The sequence below is a fragment of the Elgaria multicarinata genome, chromosome 3 (assembly GCF_023053635.1).
Source record: "Elgaria multicarinata webbii isolate HBS135686 ecotype San Diego chromosome 3, rElgMul1.1.pri, whole genome shotgun sequence".
NCBI classification, from domain to species: domain Eukaryota; kingdom Metazoa; phylum Chordata; class Lepidosauria; order Squamata; family Anguidae; genus Elgaria; species Elgaria multicarinata.
In genome coordinates, this window is record NC_086173.1 from 162,585,160 (window position 1) to 162,602,921 (window position 17,762).

The 17,762-nt window shown below is 45.1% G+C and overlaps 1 protein-coding gene across 1 annotated transcript; it reads left to right on the forward strand.

Annotated features, from left to right (window-relative positions):
• Nucleotides 1-1,571: 1,571 nt before the first annotated feature.
• LOC134396333 (zinc finger protein ZFP2-like) lies at nucleotides 1,572-15,024 on the forward strand. The gene is made up of 6 exons (XM_063122794.1): nucleotides 1,572-1,723; nucleotides 4,942-5,461; nucleotides 5,636-5,756; nucleotides 8,448-8,533; nucleotides 10,239-10,359; nucleotides 12,725-15,024. The coding sequence occupies exons 2-6, from the start codon at nucleotides 5,051-5,053 to the stop codon at nucleotides 14,245-14,247; spliced, it is 2,262 nt and encodes a 753-aa protein (XP_062978864.1). The 5' UTR covers nucleotides 1,572-1,723; nucleotides 4,942-5,050; the 3' UTR covers nucleotides 14,248-15,024.
• The last annotated feature ends 2,738 nt before the right edge of the window (nucleotides 15,025-17,762 follow it).

The following is a 17,762-nucleotide window of genomic DNA, read 5'->3' on the forward strand; positions in this document are numbered from 1 at the left end:
AGCGATTTAGTGTTGAATCGGCTGGGCGCCATTTCTGCCTTTAGAGGTGAGATGATACTCCCTTCTGTGCGGGGTCTTCATGCGCCCTCCCTCCCCCTTCCCGGTTGAGCAGTTGAGTGATTCTGCAGACTGGAGGAGAACCGCCCCTGCCCACCTCTTTCGTCAGCAAGACTGCCCTTTAATGCACACGCCCCCAAGAAGGGATGTTCTGTGACATAGCGGGGAGACGGCAATACATGGGGATGGAAGGACCGCATGGAGGAAAAATACCAGACTTTTCCCACCCTAGAAAAACATGGGAAATGGAGGGAAGGAGGCGAGATGACTGCAGGAAAGGGATGATGTCATGCTTTTGTATGTTTTTGTGATTTTAACATTTGATATATCGTTTTTAAGTGTTCTTATCCTATCTAAACACCCCAGAGAGCTTTGGCTATAGAGCGGCATACAAATGAAATCAATCATTAATAATAATAAATAATGTGAGTGCCGCGGGGCAAAGTGGTAAACAAGGCAGGACAAAAGTGCAATAAAACGCTGGTGTGATGGCGCTCTCTATCCCCATACAGTTTCTGTCTCTTGTTGCAGGTGGAGTTGGGGGCCCGGGCAGAGCCTCGCTCTGTGTTAGAGGAGATTGAGGACTGGCTGGAGTCGGTGGGGTTGTACCAGGAAGAGGTTTTCCTAGGGAAGGAAGGAAAAGCTTTTTTATGCTTCTGGGATGTTTGGAAACTCTTTCTGGCCAGGGCTCTTTTTCTCTGAAGATAATGATGTTGGTGCCAGGTGGGTTGCATTGGGGAGATGGTTCTATAATTATGGGGTAAGCACAGAGAAGGCCCTCTCCCTTGTTGCCGTCCTCCGAGCTTCCCTTGGAGTAGGCACCCAGAGGTGGACGGTAGGTGTTAAGCATAGCGTATGGGTTGGCTTATGTTAGGAGAGACGTTCCGTCAGGTATTGTGGCCCCAAGCCGTGTAAGGCTTTATAGGTTAAATAGGATAACCATATGAAAAGGAGGACAGGGCTCCTGTATCTTTAACAGTTGTATTGAAAAGGAAATTTCAGCAGGTGTCATTTGTATATCTGGGGAACCTGGTGAAATTTCCTCTTCATCACACCAGCTAAAGCTGCATGAGCCCTGCCCTCTTTTAAATCTGATCACTCTAGTATAGCTCCTGCAGCTTTAACTGTTGTGATGAAGAGGGGAATTTCACCAGGTTCCCACATATATACAAAGGACACCTGCTGAAATTCCCTTTTCAATACAACAAAGATACAGGAGCCCTATCCTCCTTTTCATAGGGTCACCTTACACTGGATCCATCTTAACAGGGAAGCCCCTGGGAGACCCCGAGGCCCAGGGGTTTAGGGTTTTCCTAGCTGCCACACTGGTGCTCAATGGGGGATTAATCCCATGGAAACAGGATTGCAGGCTTGGATCCCCAGGCAGAGAAAAAAATGCTGCTCGGCCTTCTAAGGGTTAAAGGAAGGAGAGATGGATTCCTAGAGAGGAAGGAAATGAAGGGGAGAAAGGGGGGAGTCCTCCAGAGCAAAAGCACCGCCCCATCTTGCTTGGTCTTTGGCGAGCAGCTGGAGGCAGCAAAGGGCGGCTGCGAGGAGGCCGGAGACGGTTCCTGCATCAACCCGGAGCCAGCAGGAGTGAGGATCCGGACCCCCTTCTGTGGGGAGCGGAGGGGACTGGGCGTTTCCCACCACCCAGCAAGAACCGGTGAGTCTCCCCCCCACCCTCTCGCCCCGTGTGCGTTTGGGTGCAGAAGCTGCATAGAGCTGCATTGGAAGGCAGAATGGAAAATGCCAGGTAAGGTAGGGTGACCATCTGGAAAGGAGGACAGGGCTCCTGTATCTTTAACAGTTGCATAGAAAAGGGAATTTCAGCAGGTGTCATTTGTATATATGGAGAACCTGGGGAAATTCCCTCTTCATCACAACAGTTAAAGCTGCAGGAGCTATACTAGAGTGACCAGATGCAAAAGAGGGCAGGGCTCCTGCAGCTTTAATTGTTGTGACGAGGAGGAAATTTCACCAGGTTCCCCATATGTACAAATGACACCTGCTGAAATTCCCTTTTCAATACAACAGTTAAAGGTACAGGAGCCCTATCCTCCTTTTCATAGGGTCACCCTAGGTAAGGAAGCCAGGCGGGGGCGGGGAGACGGCCACCCCAACCTACCCCAAGTCTAAAGGAGGCCCTAAGGACTAAACTCACAGTAGTTGTACGTGTAGGAGTTGGGGCCGCCTTTTCATTTTTACTCCAGAGTAGGTGCAGGAGCCCGATCCAGATTTGAGAAGCCCCAACCCATTTAAGGCCCTGCAGCAAGTCTAGAAGAAAAATGAGGAGAAGACGCATCTGCTGGACAGCCAGTTAAAATCATCTTCATGTTGTTGTTGTTGTTGTTGCTCCTTAGTCCAGCTACTGATGGGGAGGAAAGACAGGGAAGCCTCTGAGGGTCAATGGGGGCGGGGGGGGGGGAACCGGCAAGAAAAACAAGTGAATCCCGACCAAGACCTCCCATGCGCTAAGATTCCCGCCTTCCTTCTGCCTGGACATGTTCCCTACAACTATTTCTTTGTTGATTAGAGTGAGATCTTGTCCTTAATACAAGGAGCTTGGTGTAATACATGGTGTCCCCCTCCCCTATTTTATCCTTACAACAACCCCGTGAAGTAGGCCAGGATGGAATATAGTCTCTAGCCCAAGTTTATTTTTTTCTGTTATTATTTATTTCATTTCTGTACCGCCCCATCGCCAAAGCTACACCACTCGATAAAAATACAAAATGCAGCATAATAAGAATAGTAAAAAAAAAATTGACATTGTGATGTATCTCGGGGTGTCTGCCTTCAGATTCATACTCCATCTTTAATTCTACTAGTTAACTAATCCTTTTCATGTTTAGACAAAAAAAGTCTTTTTTAAAACGTCAGAGATTGTTGGCTGAGGCATGCTGGTAGTTATGGGACATTTTTTCCCTGTCCAAACATGCACATGGGATTGTGCCCTAACTTAATTAACTTCATACTACTGTCCTAACTCAACTCACTCTCTGACTTCTCACTAACCATCTCTGCCCTCTTTTCTGACTTTCTCCAACCGTCCCTAACTTGACCCACCATTTCCATCCTGACCTCTGTCGTCAATCATCCCTGCACTCCCTCTGTCTGTTTACAGTCACCTTCTAAGCTCCATTGTTCAAGTGAGGATTTGAACCCAGGTCTCTCCCGTCTTTGATACCCTAACCACTCAGTCACATTGCCTCTCAGCTGATCCATTCCAGATTTAGTGGCGGCAGCTGTGGGGCTACCTTCAAAGGCCCTAAAGTGTTTTAGGCACGGTTCAGAAAGCAGCACGGTCCTTTCCCGCAGGCATACAACTGTACAGACCTGCTTGAAAGGGAGAAAGGGTGGGTGGGTATATGTGCAAGGAAAGGCAAACCCAGGGAAAGTAGTTAAGGACAGAGCCACAGGAAGGATGTTGCATGTCCTGAAGGCCACGCTGCATTGTATTGCATTGAAGTACTGCAGTTATACTGCAGTGACATCATATTGCATTATACAATTGATTGGATGGATCGTCCTGCATTGTAGTTAGATTGCGTTGTACTGCAATGCTGCATTGCATGCTGCAACCGCAAGGATGATGCATTGTTTATGAAGGCCTTGGTCTGTGTCCAAGAAGGAAAGAATTCCTTCCACCCACTAGTTTGCCTTCAGTACAGAGAAAGGAGCCAGTCGCCAGTTAGAACCTCTTAGTAAAAAATAGGGCTTTGCTGCATGAACGTTCATAATAAATAACTAAGACTCTTGTTCATGCACTGATCATTTCTCGGCTGGACTATTGTAACCGTCTTCTGACTGGCCTTCCTTCTTCTCACATCAGTGTGTTGGTTTCTATCCATCACTCTGCTGCTCAGATCATCTTCTTGGCTCATGGCTCTGATCATGTTACCCCACTTCTGAACTCCCTTTGTTGGCTTCCAGTTCACCAGGGAATTCAATATAAGCTTCTCCTGTTGACTTTCAAAGCCTGTCACAGTCTAGCTCCTTCCTATCTTTCTTCTCTCATCTCCCATTATTGCCCCGCTAGTGCTCTTCGCTCGTCTAATGCCATATTTCTTACCCGCCCAAGGGTCTCTACTTCTCTTTCTCAGCTTTGTCCATTTCCTCTCATTGCCCCTTATGCCTGGAATTCTCTTCCAGAGCATTTGCGGAACACGAGTTCAATCACTGTTTTTAAAGCTCAATTGAAAACTTCTATTTTTTTCTACAGCTTTTAGAATCATAGAATAGTAGAGTTGGAAGGGGCCTATAAGGCCATCGAGTCCAACCCCCTGCTCAATGCAGGAATCCACCCTAAAGCATCCCTGACAGGTGGTTGTCCAGCTGCCTCTTGAATGCCTCTAGGGTGGGAGAGCCCACAACCTCCCTAGGTAACTGATTCCACTGTCGTACTGCTCTAACAGTCAGGAAGTTTTTCCTGATGTCCAGCTGGAATCTGGCTTCCTGTTACTTGATCCCATTATTCTGTGTCCTGCACTCTGGGAGGATCGAGAAGAGATCCTGGCCCTCCTCTGTGGGACAACCTTTTAAGTATTTGAAGCGTGCTCTCATGTCTCCCCTCCATCTTCTATTCTCCAGGCAAAACATGCCCTGTTGTTTCAGTCTCTCTTCATAGGGCTTTGTTTCCAGACCACTGATCATCCTGAACTTGACTTTGTTCTTAACACAGTTTGTTTTATTGTCCCCTGTGCCTGTTTTGTGAGTTCTCTTACCTTGCTTATTGTTTTGTTATGATTTTATTAGAATGTAAGCCTACGTGGCAGAGTGTTGCTGTTTTATTCTTTTACTGTGTACATGTACATTGATGGTGCTATATAAATAAATAAATAATAGTAAGCTCCTTCGCTGAATATGTTACTTGCTTTGCAGGGCTTGATCTCCCCGGTAGTTTTGCCATTCTGTGCCTTCAAACACTACTTGGCAAAAGGGAAAGCGATCCTTTGGCCGTGTTGGACACTGCCTTGATGTACGAAGTGAAATGGAGGAACAGGACCTAGCTGGCCCTGAAATAGAAACGTCTCCTGAGACCATTCAGGATGGGAGCAGTGGAGAATTCTGGGGAACTGTGCAGAAGATCCAGGGTGAGGACGATCCCAGCTCAGAATTACGTCGCCACAGCTTCCGGCAGTTCGGCTATGAAGAAGCCGAGGGGTCCCGGAAGGCTTGCAGCTGCCTCCACAATCTCTGCTGTCAGTGGCTGAAGCCAGAGCAACACACGAAGACTCATATCTTGGACCTGGTTGCCCTGGAGAAATTCCTGACTGTCCTTCCCCCGGAGATGAAGAGCTGGGTGAAGGAATGTGGAGGAGAGACCAGTTCCCAGGCGGTGGCCCTGGCAGAAGGATTCCTCCTAAGCCAGGCGGAGGACCAGAAGCAGGAAGAGGAGCAGGTGAGAGCATTTCATCTTGATGGTTTTGAGGGGCTGATAATATTTCCAAGGATTTAAAATATACCAATTGTCCAACATTTGTTTTTAATCATCGAACATCCGCCTCATCTTTCCCCATGCAGTGCCTTTTCTAACGGCTCAATTTTGTAATCATTGCTGCTCTGTCTGCTGCAGGACCTATTTCCTAAGGAGGCCACTGATATCGCCGAGGCGCAAATAATTCCATCAGAACCCAGTCAGAGGCTGCTGTCTGGGTGGATCTTGCAGGATGGCGACAGAGAAGCCACCTCATTAGGTAAAGATTCAGGATGTATTTTCCCAAAAATATATGGGCTGCTTTTATGTTATATATGAGCCTCGTGTGGCGCAGAGCAGTAAAGCAGCAATTTCTGCAGCTGAAACTCTCCCCATGGCCTGAGTTCGATCCTAGCGGAAGCTGGTTTCAGGCAGCCAGCTCAGGTCGACTCAGCCTTACATCCTCCCAAGGTTGGTAAAATGAGTACCCAGTTAGCTGGGGGAAAGGTAATAACGGCCGGGGAAGGCAACGGCAAACCATCCCGCTATAAGGCCTGCCAAGAAAACGTCAGCGAAAGCTGGCGTCCCTCCAAGAGTCAGTAATGACTCAGTGCTTGCACGAGAGGTTCCTTTCCTTTCCTTTATGTTATATAACCCAGATGACATTTATGATCGTCAGGGGAAGTCCTGCTGGCCATTCCAAGATGAACAGAATGTCGTCGTAAAGAACCTCGATGGCAGGGCCTTCTCTGTAGCGGCCCCCACCCTCTGGGAAAACCTCCCTCAGGCAGTTTGGGAGGCGGAAAATGTAACCTCCTTCAAATGCCTCCTGAAAGCATCTTTTTAGACAAGCTTTCCTGGACTATAATTTCTTCTGGTTTTATATGACATTTCTAAAGTTTTAAGATTTTAAATCTTGACTTTTGTATATATCACGGTTTTAATTGTAAACTGTTCAGAAACCCTCAGATTTTGGGCAATAATATTAATATGTTCCCCTGAGCCCGTGCGAAGGAGATGGTTGTCTCCAGCAAATATTTTGTTTCAATATTTTAAGAAGTTATTGGTCGTATCCCCATGTTAGCCCTACATAGGGTAGGCCCATTGAAATGAATGGAGCTTAAACTAGTTGTGACTTAAGTAAACCAGCATTTACATCACCTCTGCATGTTGGTGAGAACCTGAACTATATGTCTATATCATAGAATCATAGAATAGCAGAGATGGAAGGGGGCCTACAAGGCCATGACGTCCAACCCCCTGCTCACTGTTTCAGTGTGAGCTGCTTCAACTGTGTAAAATTGGGGTATAAACGTAAGAAACAAGTGGGGTCCTGCAATAAAATATTGCAGTGTGGTGTGCTTCTGTTCAGGGCTTCAGTGACTCAGTCCCATTCCCCTCCCTCCACTCTCCTCTACTTTTCTTTTTCCCACCTCTGTGCCCACAGAGCATCACACACCCTTATCAGACTGTTCGGACACTTTATTTTCTTCCATTTGTGGATATATATATATATATATACTCTCGGGAGTGGGGGGGATTACTGCTTAATCCCAGCTATATTAATCACTTAGGGTTTGTTTCTCCATGTATTTATGGAGGCTGTTTTTGCTTTTGACCCTGAACAGAGTCTAAGATAGTTTCTCAATGCAAGCCATGAAATAATATATCCATACAATGAGATGCTTTTCTCTGCCCTGTTTTATCATTTTAGAATGTTTTAAGGATGTTTTAAAGGTGTTTTGATCATGTGTGGTATGTTTTTAATCACTTTTTAACGTGTATTTTATATCACGTTTTTATACTGGTTGTTTTATACTTTGAATGGTTTTAGTTTTTGCGAACCGCCCGGGGAGCTTTGGCTATTGGGTGGTATAAAAATGCAATAAATAACAGCTTTTTCTGGATGTAGCCCCACAACGTTGGTATTAATCTGTTTAAGGGATGTGACCTCCCATATTACTGAAAGGGTCTCTAAGTTTCTCATGACCTCAATGCAAATTAGAAAAATAACGTTGCAATCCTTCTGAGAGAAGCAACTCACCAAGCTGTATTTTGTTTTTATGTCATTTTTTATCTATCCTTTGTATGTTTTGGTGTTGGTTTTGCTGGTCTGTGACCGTAATAAATAACAATGAATGAATAAATAAATAAAATAAATACCTATGAGCCTCCAACCTCCTCCTCCAGCCACTCCATTCTATTCTAGGGTGACCCTATGAAAAGGAGGACAGGGGCTTTTGTATCTTTAACAGTTGTATTGAAAAGGAAATTTCAGCAGGTGTCATCTGTATATATGGAGAACCTGGGGAAGTCGCTCTTCATCACAGCAGTTAAAGCTGCAGGTGCCCTGCCCTCTTTTAAATCTGTTCACTCTAGTATAGCTCCTGCAGCTTTAACTGTTGTGATGAAGAGGGAATTTTCCCAGGTTCTCCATATATACAAATGACACCTGCTGAAATTCCCTTTTCTATGCAACTGTTAGAGATACAGGAGCTCTGACCTCCTTTTCATAGGGTCACCCTATTCTATTCCCCACTTGGGCCATGGCTAGACCAGGCCTATATCCCGGGATCATCTCTGTGCATCCAAATGACACACAGGGGATCCCAGGAGCAGGCTGGGATGACCCCTCCATTTGCCTGGGATAATCCTTAGGTCTAGCTAAGGCCTTACTCGGATTTTAGTTCCCCCCCCCTTCTCAATCAGTTAACATTCTATGGCCATTTAATCGACGATGAGCTGTTTTGGGTTTGTTTTTTGTTTATTTTTGCTCCCTTGATATATTTTTTTCCCTTAATATATTTTTCAACCCCTGCCAACCTCCATGTTACCTTGAGTCTGGTGATACCTCCCTGTTGTGTGTGGATGGTATGGTTTTGGCTACATTTTCAAGAGTACGAGAAGACTCGAACCAAAAATAGAGAGAATGTTAAATGAATCTCCCTTTCACTATATGTGTACTACACAGGAGGTGGACAAAGGATGCAGGAAGTATGTGCTGGTTCATCTCTTCGTTGCGATCTGCTTGGAACAGCTTCTGGGAGACTGGATCAGGTAGGGAAAATGATCCGGCGGGTGTTACCTTTTCTTCCACTATTACCTTATCCACTCGCTGTGGAGGGGGCAGCTCACATGCCTCTATCTGGGCCTGAAAGAATCTGTCTCTTTCCCTTTGCTTCAGTCAGCGTTGACCACTAAGGAGGCTGTGAATGCCCTGAGTAAAGATTTCAATCCTGTAGGGCCAATATGATCATTTAATGCCGGTGCTTTTCCATCTGCACTGGCTCTCAGTCCGTATCTGGATCCAGTTCCCTCTCTTTTTTAATCCTTTAAAGCCCTAAACTGCTTGTGATCAGATTACCTTCAGGAATATCACTTGCGAGCCCAATTCAAGGTGCTGGTTTTGACCTCTAAAGCCTTACACAGCTTGGGACCACAATACCTGATGGAACGCCTCTCCCAGTGTGAACATACCCAGTCACTACGTTCAACATCTAAGGTCCTCCTCCGGGTGCCTACTCTGAGAGAGGCTTGGAGTGTCACAACGAGGGACAGGGCCTTTTCGGTGGTGGCCCCCAGACTATGGAACGATCTCCCTGACAAGGCTCGCCTGGCGCCAATGCTGCTATCTTTCCGGCGCCAGGTTAAGACTTTCCTCTTTGCCCAGGCATATGGCAGCACATCTTAATCACCTACATGTTTAGTTTTTTTAACGGTTTTTAATGCTTTATGTGTATATGTTCTGTGTTTTAAAATTTAAAATTTTGTATACTTGTTTTTATCTCAATTTTGGAATTTCTGTAAACCGCCCAGAGAGCCCTGGCTATAAGTGTAATAAAATAAATAAAATAAATAAATACCCAGACATTAAGGTTTGCCTATCAAATCTCATGAGATGGATGGCTACAAGAGAGAGGGCCTTTTCAGTGGTGGCACCCTGTCTGTGGAATGCTCTCCCTAGAGAAGCTCGCCTGGTGTCTACGTTGTGGTCTTTCTGGCCCAAGTTGTAGACCAATTTATTCCCCAAGGCATTGTGAGAAGCATTTTTGGTGCTTTTAGTACTCTATTCTGGTGCTGGTTTTATGGTGTTGTGATGGTTTTATTCTTTGCTGCTGGTTTTATCTTGGTTTTATTCTACACTGAATTTATTTTTTTGTTTGAACATTTGTTTTGAATGTATCGTACACCTCCCAAAGAACTTCAATTGTTGGGTGCCCCGACCATAAGATCATCTACAGGGGCCCTTCTCCGTGAGCCCCTGCCAAAGGAAGTGAGGCAGGTGGCTACTAGGAGCAGGGCTTTCTCCGCTGTGGCACCCTGGTTGTGGAATGAGCTCCCCAGAGAGGTCCGCCTGGCGCCTACACTGTACTCCTTTCGTCGCCAGCTGAAGACCTTTTTATTCACTCAGTATTTTAACACTTAATTTTAACTTAAATTTAAATTTTACTGTTTTAACTCTGTATTTTAATTTTGTTTCAATTTTGCTGCGTGGTTTTTATCCTGGTTGTGCTTTTTATACTGTATTTTGTAATTGTGCTTTTAACCTGTTGGTTGTTTTATTATGGTTTCAATTTTTGTGAACCGCCCAGAGAGCTTCGGCTATTGGGTGGTATAAAAATGTAATAAAGTAAATAAATAAATAAATTTGAAAGCACAGTAGATAAATAAAATAAGTAAATAGGGCATGCTCAAGCTATGTAACTTTCCTTTCTGAGTGAGGTTAGAATTTTCTGCTCACGGACCACGTTTCTTCTTTCAGGTGACCTTTGAGGAGGTGGCTGTCCGTTTCAACCAGGGGGAGTGGGCTCTGCTGGATCCGGACCAAAGAGCCCTGCACAGAGAAGTCATGGAGGAGATTTGTGGCATCATGGCCTCTCTGGGTAAGGCTTCCTCTTTGTTGTGGTTGATAAAATCGCTTCATAAATGCTTAAAAAAAAACCCACCTCACATTATAGCCTCCTTCTGTGCTCTTGCTCCATTTCCGCAGCCAGTGGGTCTTGGATTATTTTCTCTTTTGGGGAAAATGTCTGACACTGGCGCCTATTTACAAAAATGCTGTTAGAAGAAAAAAAATCTGTTTGAGGTTTTTCCGCCGGGCTTTAAGCATTCAAGTGGATAGAGAGAGAGAGCAGGGGGTTGGACTCGATGGCCTTATAGGCCCCTTCCAACTCTACTATTCTATGATTCTATGTTTGGTACCCCTGCCTTTTTGGCCACGGCATTATCCCCATGGTTGGTGTAATTCTGAAGAAGCAAACAGCGAAACAGGATTAATTCACACCAGTAGCTTGTTACGCTTATTGAAAGAAGCTTAATGTCCATTCAAAAAGGCTGTTGAGCCCATTGAAAGAAGTTTATGTCAATTCAAAAAATATTGTTGGGATTTTGTGTTTCAAGCTGAATATGAGCCAACAATGCGATAGGGCTGCAAGAAAGGCAAATGTTATTTGGGGCTGCATTAATAGCAGTATAGCTTCCAAATCACGTGAGGTACTGGTTCCTCTCTATTCGGCCCTGGTTAGGCCACATCTAGAGTATTGCGTCCAGTTCTGGGCTCCACAATTCAAGAAGGACGCAGACAAGCTGGAGCGTGTTCAGAGGAGGGCAACCAGGATGATCAGGGGTCTGGAAACAAAGCCCTGTGAAGAGAGCCTGAAGGAACTGGGTATGTTTAGCCTAGAGAAGAAAAAATTGAGGGGAGACATGAGAGCACTCTTCAAATACTTAAAAAGTTGTCACACAGAGGAGGGCCAGGATCTCTTCTCGATCCTCCCAGAGTGCAGGACACGGAATAACGGGCCCAAGTTAAAGGAAGGCAGATTCCAGCTGGACATCAGGAAAAACTTCCTGACTGTTAGAGCAGTACGACAATGGAATCAGTGACCTAGGGAGTTCGTGGGCTCTCCCACACTAGAGGCCGCTGGACAACCATCTGCCAGGGATGCTTTAGGGTGGATTCCTGCCTTGAGCAGGGGGTTGGACTCGATGGCCTTATAGACCCCTTCCAACTATACTATTCTATGATTCGAAGTATCAGGGTGGAGCTCAGGCTCACTGGTTTAGTTTCAGACCCTGAGTCAGACTCGGAGACAGAACGAGAAGAAGCCCAGCCAAGACAGGGAGCGGAGGAGGAAATTCCCAAGATTCTCCACGAGTCAGGGAGGAATCCTCCTAGCAGCTTATCGAACAGGAGGCCTAAGCTCCGAGATTGTCACTGCTGCCCCCAGGAATTCTGTCTTTGTCAGAGGGGGAGGGAGCATCGGAGTTGACAGATTCGAGAGGCTGCCGCAGAGTCAAGCGAGTGGCGTTTGAGAGCAGGCGGGAGGCGGTCTGCCAGACTAGCTGCACAGCAGAAGTTGGGTCAAGAAGGGCACGGTGGGAATTTGGTTGCTAGGCAACTGCCTTGCTTTGTTTAGCTAATTAAGCTTAGGCGATAGCACCTAGCCTTCACAGACCCTGTCCACTAAGCCACAGTGGTTGAGCATTTTGAGCTAAACATTATGGCTGAGCATCTCATGTGAACCATGACTTAGTGTGTCGTGTTATTCCTAACTGTGGTGGCTACATAACTGCAGTTTAAACACGCTCATGAAGCATTTGCTGCAAAAGGGTTAGCGGCCTAACCGTGGCTTGGCGCGTTGTCTGAACAGGCCCACAATCGCTTAGGGTGTGAAGAGGTGGTGTTGTGGTGTTTCGTTTTGTTTTACTGAATAAAGACTTTGTAAATTGCACAGCAAATCTCTTTGTCTCACATTTTGGTGGGAGGGCTTAGAATCACGACAGAAAAGAGGGTACAGGTTTTACAAATAAGTAATTAAACTGAGGTTTTGCCAGGCCTAAGGCTCCAAAGTACCCTTCATAGCTTGGAACGTCATAGTTTGCAAACATAGCCAGTCACTATGGACCCGATTCAGCATGCTACAAAATACCTGTTCTCAGTTAATCTAAGAACCAAAGGATCTGTTCTGTAAATGGCAATGCACCCACCCCTCTCCTTCTCTGTGCCGTCACTCACAAATGCAATTACTTATTCAATAAAGGCATTTGACCTGCCGAAAAAGATGCCACAAAGAGCTGGTCCCTCAGCGATATAGACAGGGAGTCAGTTTGCAGCCTCATCTCTCCCTCTGCTGCAGCCTGATGGAATCGTTGCTGCTAGGAGACAGTTAACTAATGGTGTTAGTTCTTTGAGTTCAAGCTGTGTTTCTCTCTTGGGTTCTTACCTGTTCTCTCCCTCCTTTCCAGGCGGTGATGGGCTGGACAGTGAGAATGAAGGAGAGTCAAGCCAGAAGTCACTGGAAAGAGCTGAATATAAGCATGAGACCGAGGAGAGAAGAAAAACTGAAGCAAAAGAGGAAAGGAGGAATGGAGCCTGCATTTCTCAGGGTGGTGACAACTCCGAAATCCCAGTCCAAGAAAGAATATGCAAAGGAAAGGAAAGGAACCAGTGTGTTGTGTGTGGGAAAAGCTTCAATTTTAAATCAACTCTCAATAAACAAACAGGAGGGACACTGTATAAATGCTGTAGCTGTAGAAAAAGTTGTAGTATTAGGACGCACCCCACTTCCCATGAAAAACCCCACACAAGGAAGAAAACGTTTAAATGCCTGGAGTGTGGAAAGATCTTCAATCAAAGTGAAGAACTTATGGCACACCAAATCATTCACACAGGGGAGAAACCATTTAAATGCTTCGTGTGCGGAAAGAGCTGCACCCGGCGCTCAGATCTTATTTCACACCAAAAAAACCACACAGGGGAGAAACCCTTTAAATGCCTGGAGTGTGGAAGTAGCTTCAATCGGAGCTCAAACCTCATGGCACACCAAAGAATCCACACAGGAGAGAAACCATTTCAGTGCTTGGAGTGTGGAAAGAGTTTCAGGCAGAGTTCACACCTTATGAGGCACCAAAAAAGTCACGCAGGGGAGAAACCATTTCAGTGCTTGGAGTGCGGAAAGCGCTACAGTCGGCGCTCCGACCTTTTGGCACACCAGAGAATCCACACAGGGGAGAAACCCTTTCAGTGCTTAGAGTGCGGAAAGTGCTTCAGACAGAGCTCACACCTTATGAGACACCAAAGAAGCCACACAGGGGAGAAACCATTTAAATGCTCAGAGTGTGGAAAGAGCTACAGTCGGCGCTCTGACCTTTTGGCGCATGAAAAAAGCCACACAGGAGAGAACCCGTTTAAATGCTTGCAGTGTGGAAGAAGCTTCAGCTGGAGCTCGCAACTCAAGACACACGAAAGAATCCACACCGCGGAGAAACCATTTCAATGCACCGAGTGTGGAAAGAGCTTCAATCAGAGTGCAAACCTGATGACCCACCAAAGAATCCACACAGGGGAGAGACCGTTTAAATGCTTGGAGTGTGGAAAGAACTTCAGTTGGAGCTCACAACTGAAGACGCACAAAAGGCTTCACGTTGTGGAGAAACCGTTTGAATGCTTGGAATGTGGGAAGAGCTTCAATCGGAGCTCACAACTGACGTTACACGAAAAAGAGCACACAAAGGAGAAAGGGTTTAAATGCTTGGAGTGTGGAAAGTGTTTCAATTGGAGCTCAAATCTGATGTCACACCTAAGAACTCACACAGGGGAGAAACCCTTCCAGTGCTTGGAGTGTGGAAAGAGCTTCAGCCGGAGCTCACACCTTGTGTCACACAAAAGAAGCCACACGGGCGAGAAGCCATTTAAATGCACAGAGTGTGGGAAGAGCTATAGGAAGAAAGATTCCCTTATTTCACATCAAAAAATCCACACGGGGTAGTGTGAATGTCACCTGACAGGAATGGTGGCTTAAGACCTTAGCTCGGTGCCATGTAATGACTTTAAAAGCACAGAACCGCTGTGAAAATGCTGGGAATCGCCATTTGGAAGTACCAGCCCCTAAGATATGGAATGAGGGAAGTACTGACACGTAGGCCAGAGATTTAAAGTTCTGTCTGGGATGCTTTAAGGTGGATGCCTGCATTAAGCAGGGGGTTGGACTCGAAGGCCTTACAGGCCCTTTCCTACTCGTCTATTCTATTATTTTGGTGCCGAAAGCAATCTTTTACTTCTGAAATCTCCGACCCAAGTATGACAGCTGAACAGGTTCATCACAATAAAGCTGAAACCACTCCAAATTACCACAGCTTCTTACACGGAACGGCAGACCAACTTCTACAACATTGTCAGAAGAAAAGGTTATGGCACTGTGGGACATGGCAATGAATAATAAAATTAATAATAATAATAATAATAATAATAATATATTTATTTAGCGCTTTCTCACAAAGCGCTGTACATGAGATGAAATAGATCTGCAGTTTACAAAAAATTGAATAAATAAAAGAGGAGTAATAAGTCATGATAATAAAACGATAATCAGAATACAGAATGAAAACCTTTAAAATCGGATGTGTCAAGGAAGGCCTATTTAAATAAAAATGTCTTCAGCAGGTGCCAGGGAGTTACAGGCAGGGAGTTACAGAGAGAGGATTCGAAGCAGATTGCAAGTCCATGCAGAACCATGGCCAGCGCTGGAAAAAGCAGTGAGGATTACAAACAGGAATTTATCCACCCACTTTTAAAGCCATCCCAATTGGTGGCCATCACTACATCTTGTGGTAGTGAGTTCCATAATTTAACTATGCGCTGTGTGAAGAAGTACTCTTATTTGTCCTGATGCAATCTAGAGAATGTCTTGAAGAGACATATAATGGCTTCTTGTGACCTCTTTCTGGTTGGAAGTTATTGCTCGGATCAATTTTGTTCTTGAACATCCACTATTATGACCTCTACATTCCTCTGATGTGGAGATTAACAGAGGGGCAGCAAAAGTGGACTTTGACAGCTCTTACAACTGCAAAGAGACTTCTGTTTCAAGCTTGGAAAGATGAACACACACTACCTATCACCCAGTGTTCTGAAAAACATATTGCTCTTGCTGCATTTGAACATATATCCTACAGATGTCATTTTCGTCAGGATGCTTACTTAGATACAAAGACTGCTTATATCTGTACATATTTGAAATAGGATGGTTGAATCTTTCTCCCAATTCTTTCCTTTTTATCAATGGTGTTGTAAATTATTGTGGATGGATATGTTGTGTTTCTGTTTTGTTGTTGGTGTGTGTGTGTGTGTATGTGTTTTCCCTTTCTCTTTTTTGTTTCTGTTATAATAGCAATTTAAAAAAAAATCAGAAAGAAAAACCCAATGTAGTTTTCTTACATGAAACCTACCATAAAAACTTGAGCGACCACTTACTGAAGTACTTGTGGCTTGGCCCACATTTCACAGACTCGGGCACTTTTCAGGCATAGAGATGGTGATTATCATGGCTGCCAAATTCCCTGTCTTAATATTCACTGGTTCAGCTGATGCCCAAGGCGGGTATGTTTTTGGGAAGGGAACACTCACCTCCATATACAGCCCAAACTGTATATATGTGGATGACAGACAGCCCTTGTCTCCCTGTGACATCTGAAACAGGTGAGGCTGTGCAAAGTCCTAGACTCGGAGGTTGGCTGGACGGGGGTCCATAAATTAAAGTTATATCCTGGCAAGATGGATGCCCTGTAGGTGAGTGGTTCCCACATCCAAGAGATAGGCTTATCGTCTGTTCTGGAAGGGGCTGCACGCTTGAAAGGTCAGGTTTGTAGTCTGGGGATCCCTGGGAACCATCTCTGTCCCCGGAGGCCCAAGTGGCCATGGTAGGTCAGAGTGCCTTCTACCAGCTCTGACTGCTATGCCAGCTCTGGCCTCTCCTGAACATAGATAGCTTTCCCGCAGTAGTACAGTCCCTAGTAACCTCAAGGCTGGATTACTGCAACACACTGTACGTGGTTGGTCCAGAAGCTGCAGCTAGTGCAGAACACAACTCAATGGTTGTTGGAAGGTGCCCCATTTCAGCATGCAACACCTCTACTGACAGTTGTGCAGATACATGCACAAGCAACACATATTTCATGAAAACTCTCCACCTAAAATACACCAGGCTGATGCCCAGTGCTGGGGGCAGGGGATGAAGGAACGTACTTAATTCCACGCAAGAACTGAATTTAATTTTGGAGAAGCTCTCACGGGGTTGAGGGGTGCATTCCTGGTGGGTGGAGCCAAATGCAGTAGATGCGGGGCTAAAATGCAGGGTATCCATGTTTTGAGGGTCATTCCCAGGTTTGGGAATTAAAATTAGTTTGGATGTTTTCCATAATTGAAATACATCACCTTAACTCTATCAATATATCGTATGTTAAGGTTGTCTAAGCTGCATCAGGAAACTGCATATCCTGTCCAACACAGCCTTAACATTATCTGTTAACATTGACAATATCAAATGAAGATACAAACAAAACCCTCCTAGCAATTTTGTCCCTGGATGCATGTATATCAGTTCAGTTTATCAATCAATAGCCAACCAGGCTTTTGCATATAGATCAAAATCCAAAAACAAGAAAGGGGGGAAATGTCAACATACAAAGGCATCAGATGAAGCATAGTGATTTTTAAAAATGACAAATGGTTTAAGAAACCAAGAACAACTGATTAGTATACTACAATTTATTCGGTTAATTAAAATATCTCAAAGACCTTTTTCATCCATTGAAATAAATAACTTCTTCCTGAGAGCTTCATTAACAAATGTGATATGTCACAATTTTTTATCTGTCACAGCCAATGAAAAAAGACATTTGTTTAAGGACAGTTATCGCTAATGTAGAGTCCTCAAATCCAGGTAAAATGGGCATTCCACAGAAGAAACTGGCCCAAATCCTCTACCCTCTGGCATCCACCTGGACAGTGCCTTGGTTCACACAATACGATAATCCACACTCCGGGTTGAGTGTGGGTTATCATTGAACTGTGGGTTGTGTTGTGTGAACCCAGCTGTATTTGCCAACCACAGGATTTGTCAACCACAAACAACCCAACAACAAACTATAGGTTCTCTTCAGGAGTTATTTGTGTTGGCATAGCTGGGTTTAGAGTCAAGAACAACTTATGGTTCAACAATCCCCGCTCAGCCCCTACTCAACCTTGAGTGCAGATTAATATGTTGTGTGAACCAACCCATTGGCTATCCTATCTTGGGCACTATTGCGTCCCTGAACTTCTATCAGTTGCAGGGAATCCACGTTGTTAAAACCATATGGGCAGAGCATGTAACTCTTTTGACAGAATGGAGATTCTTAGGAGACTTCCAGAGGATTCAAGAAGGACGCAGACAAGCGGGAGCGTGTTCAGAGGAGGGCAACCAGGATGATCAGGGGTCTGGAAACAAAGCCCTATGAAGAGAGA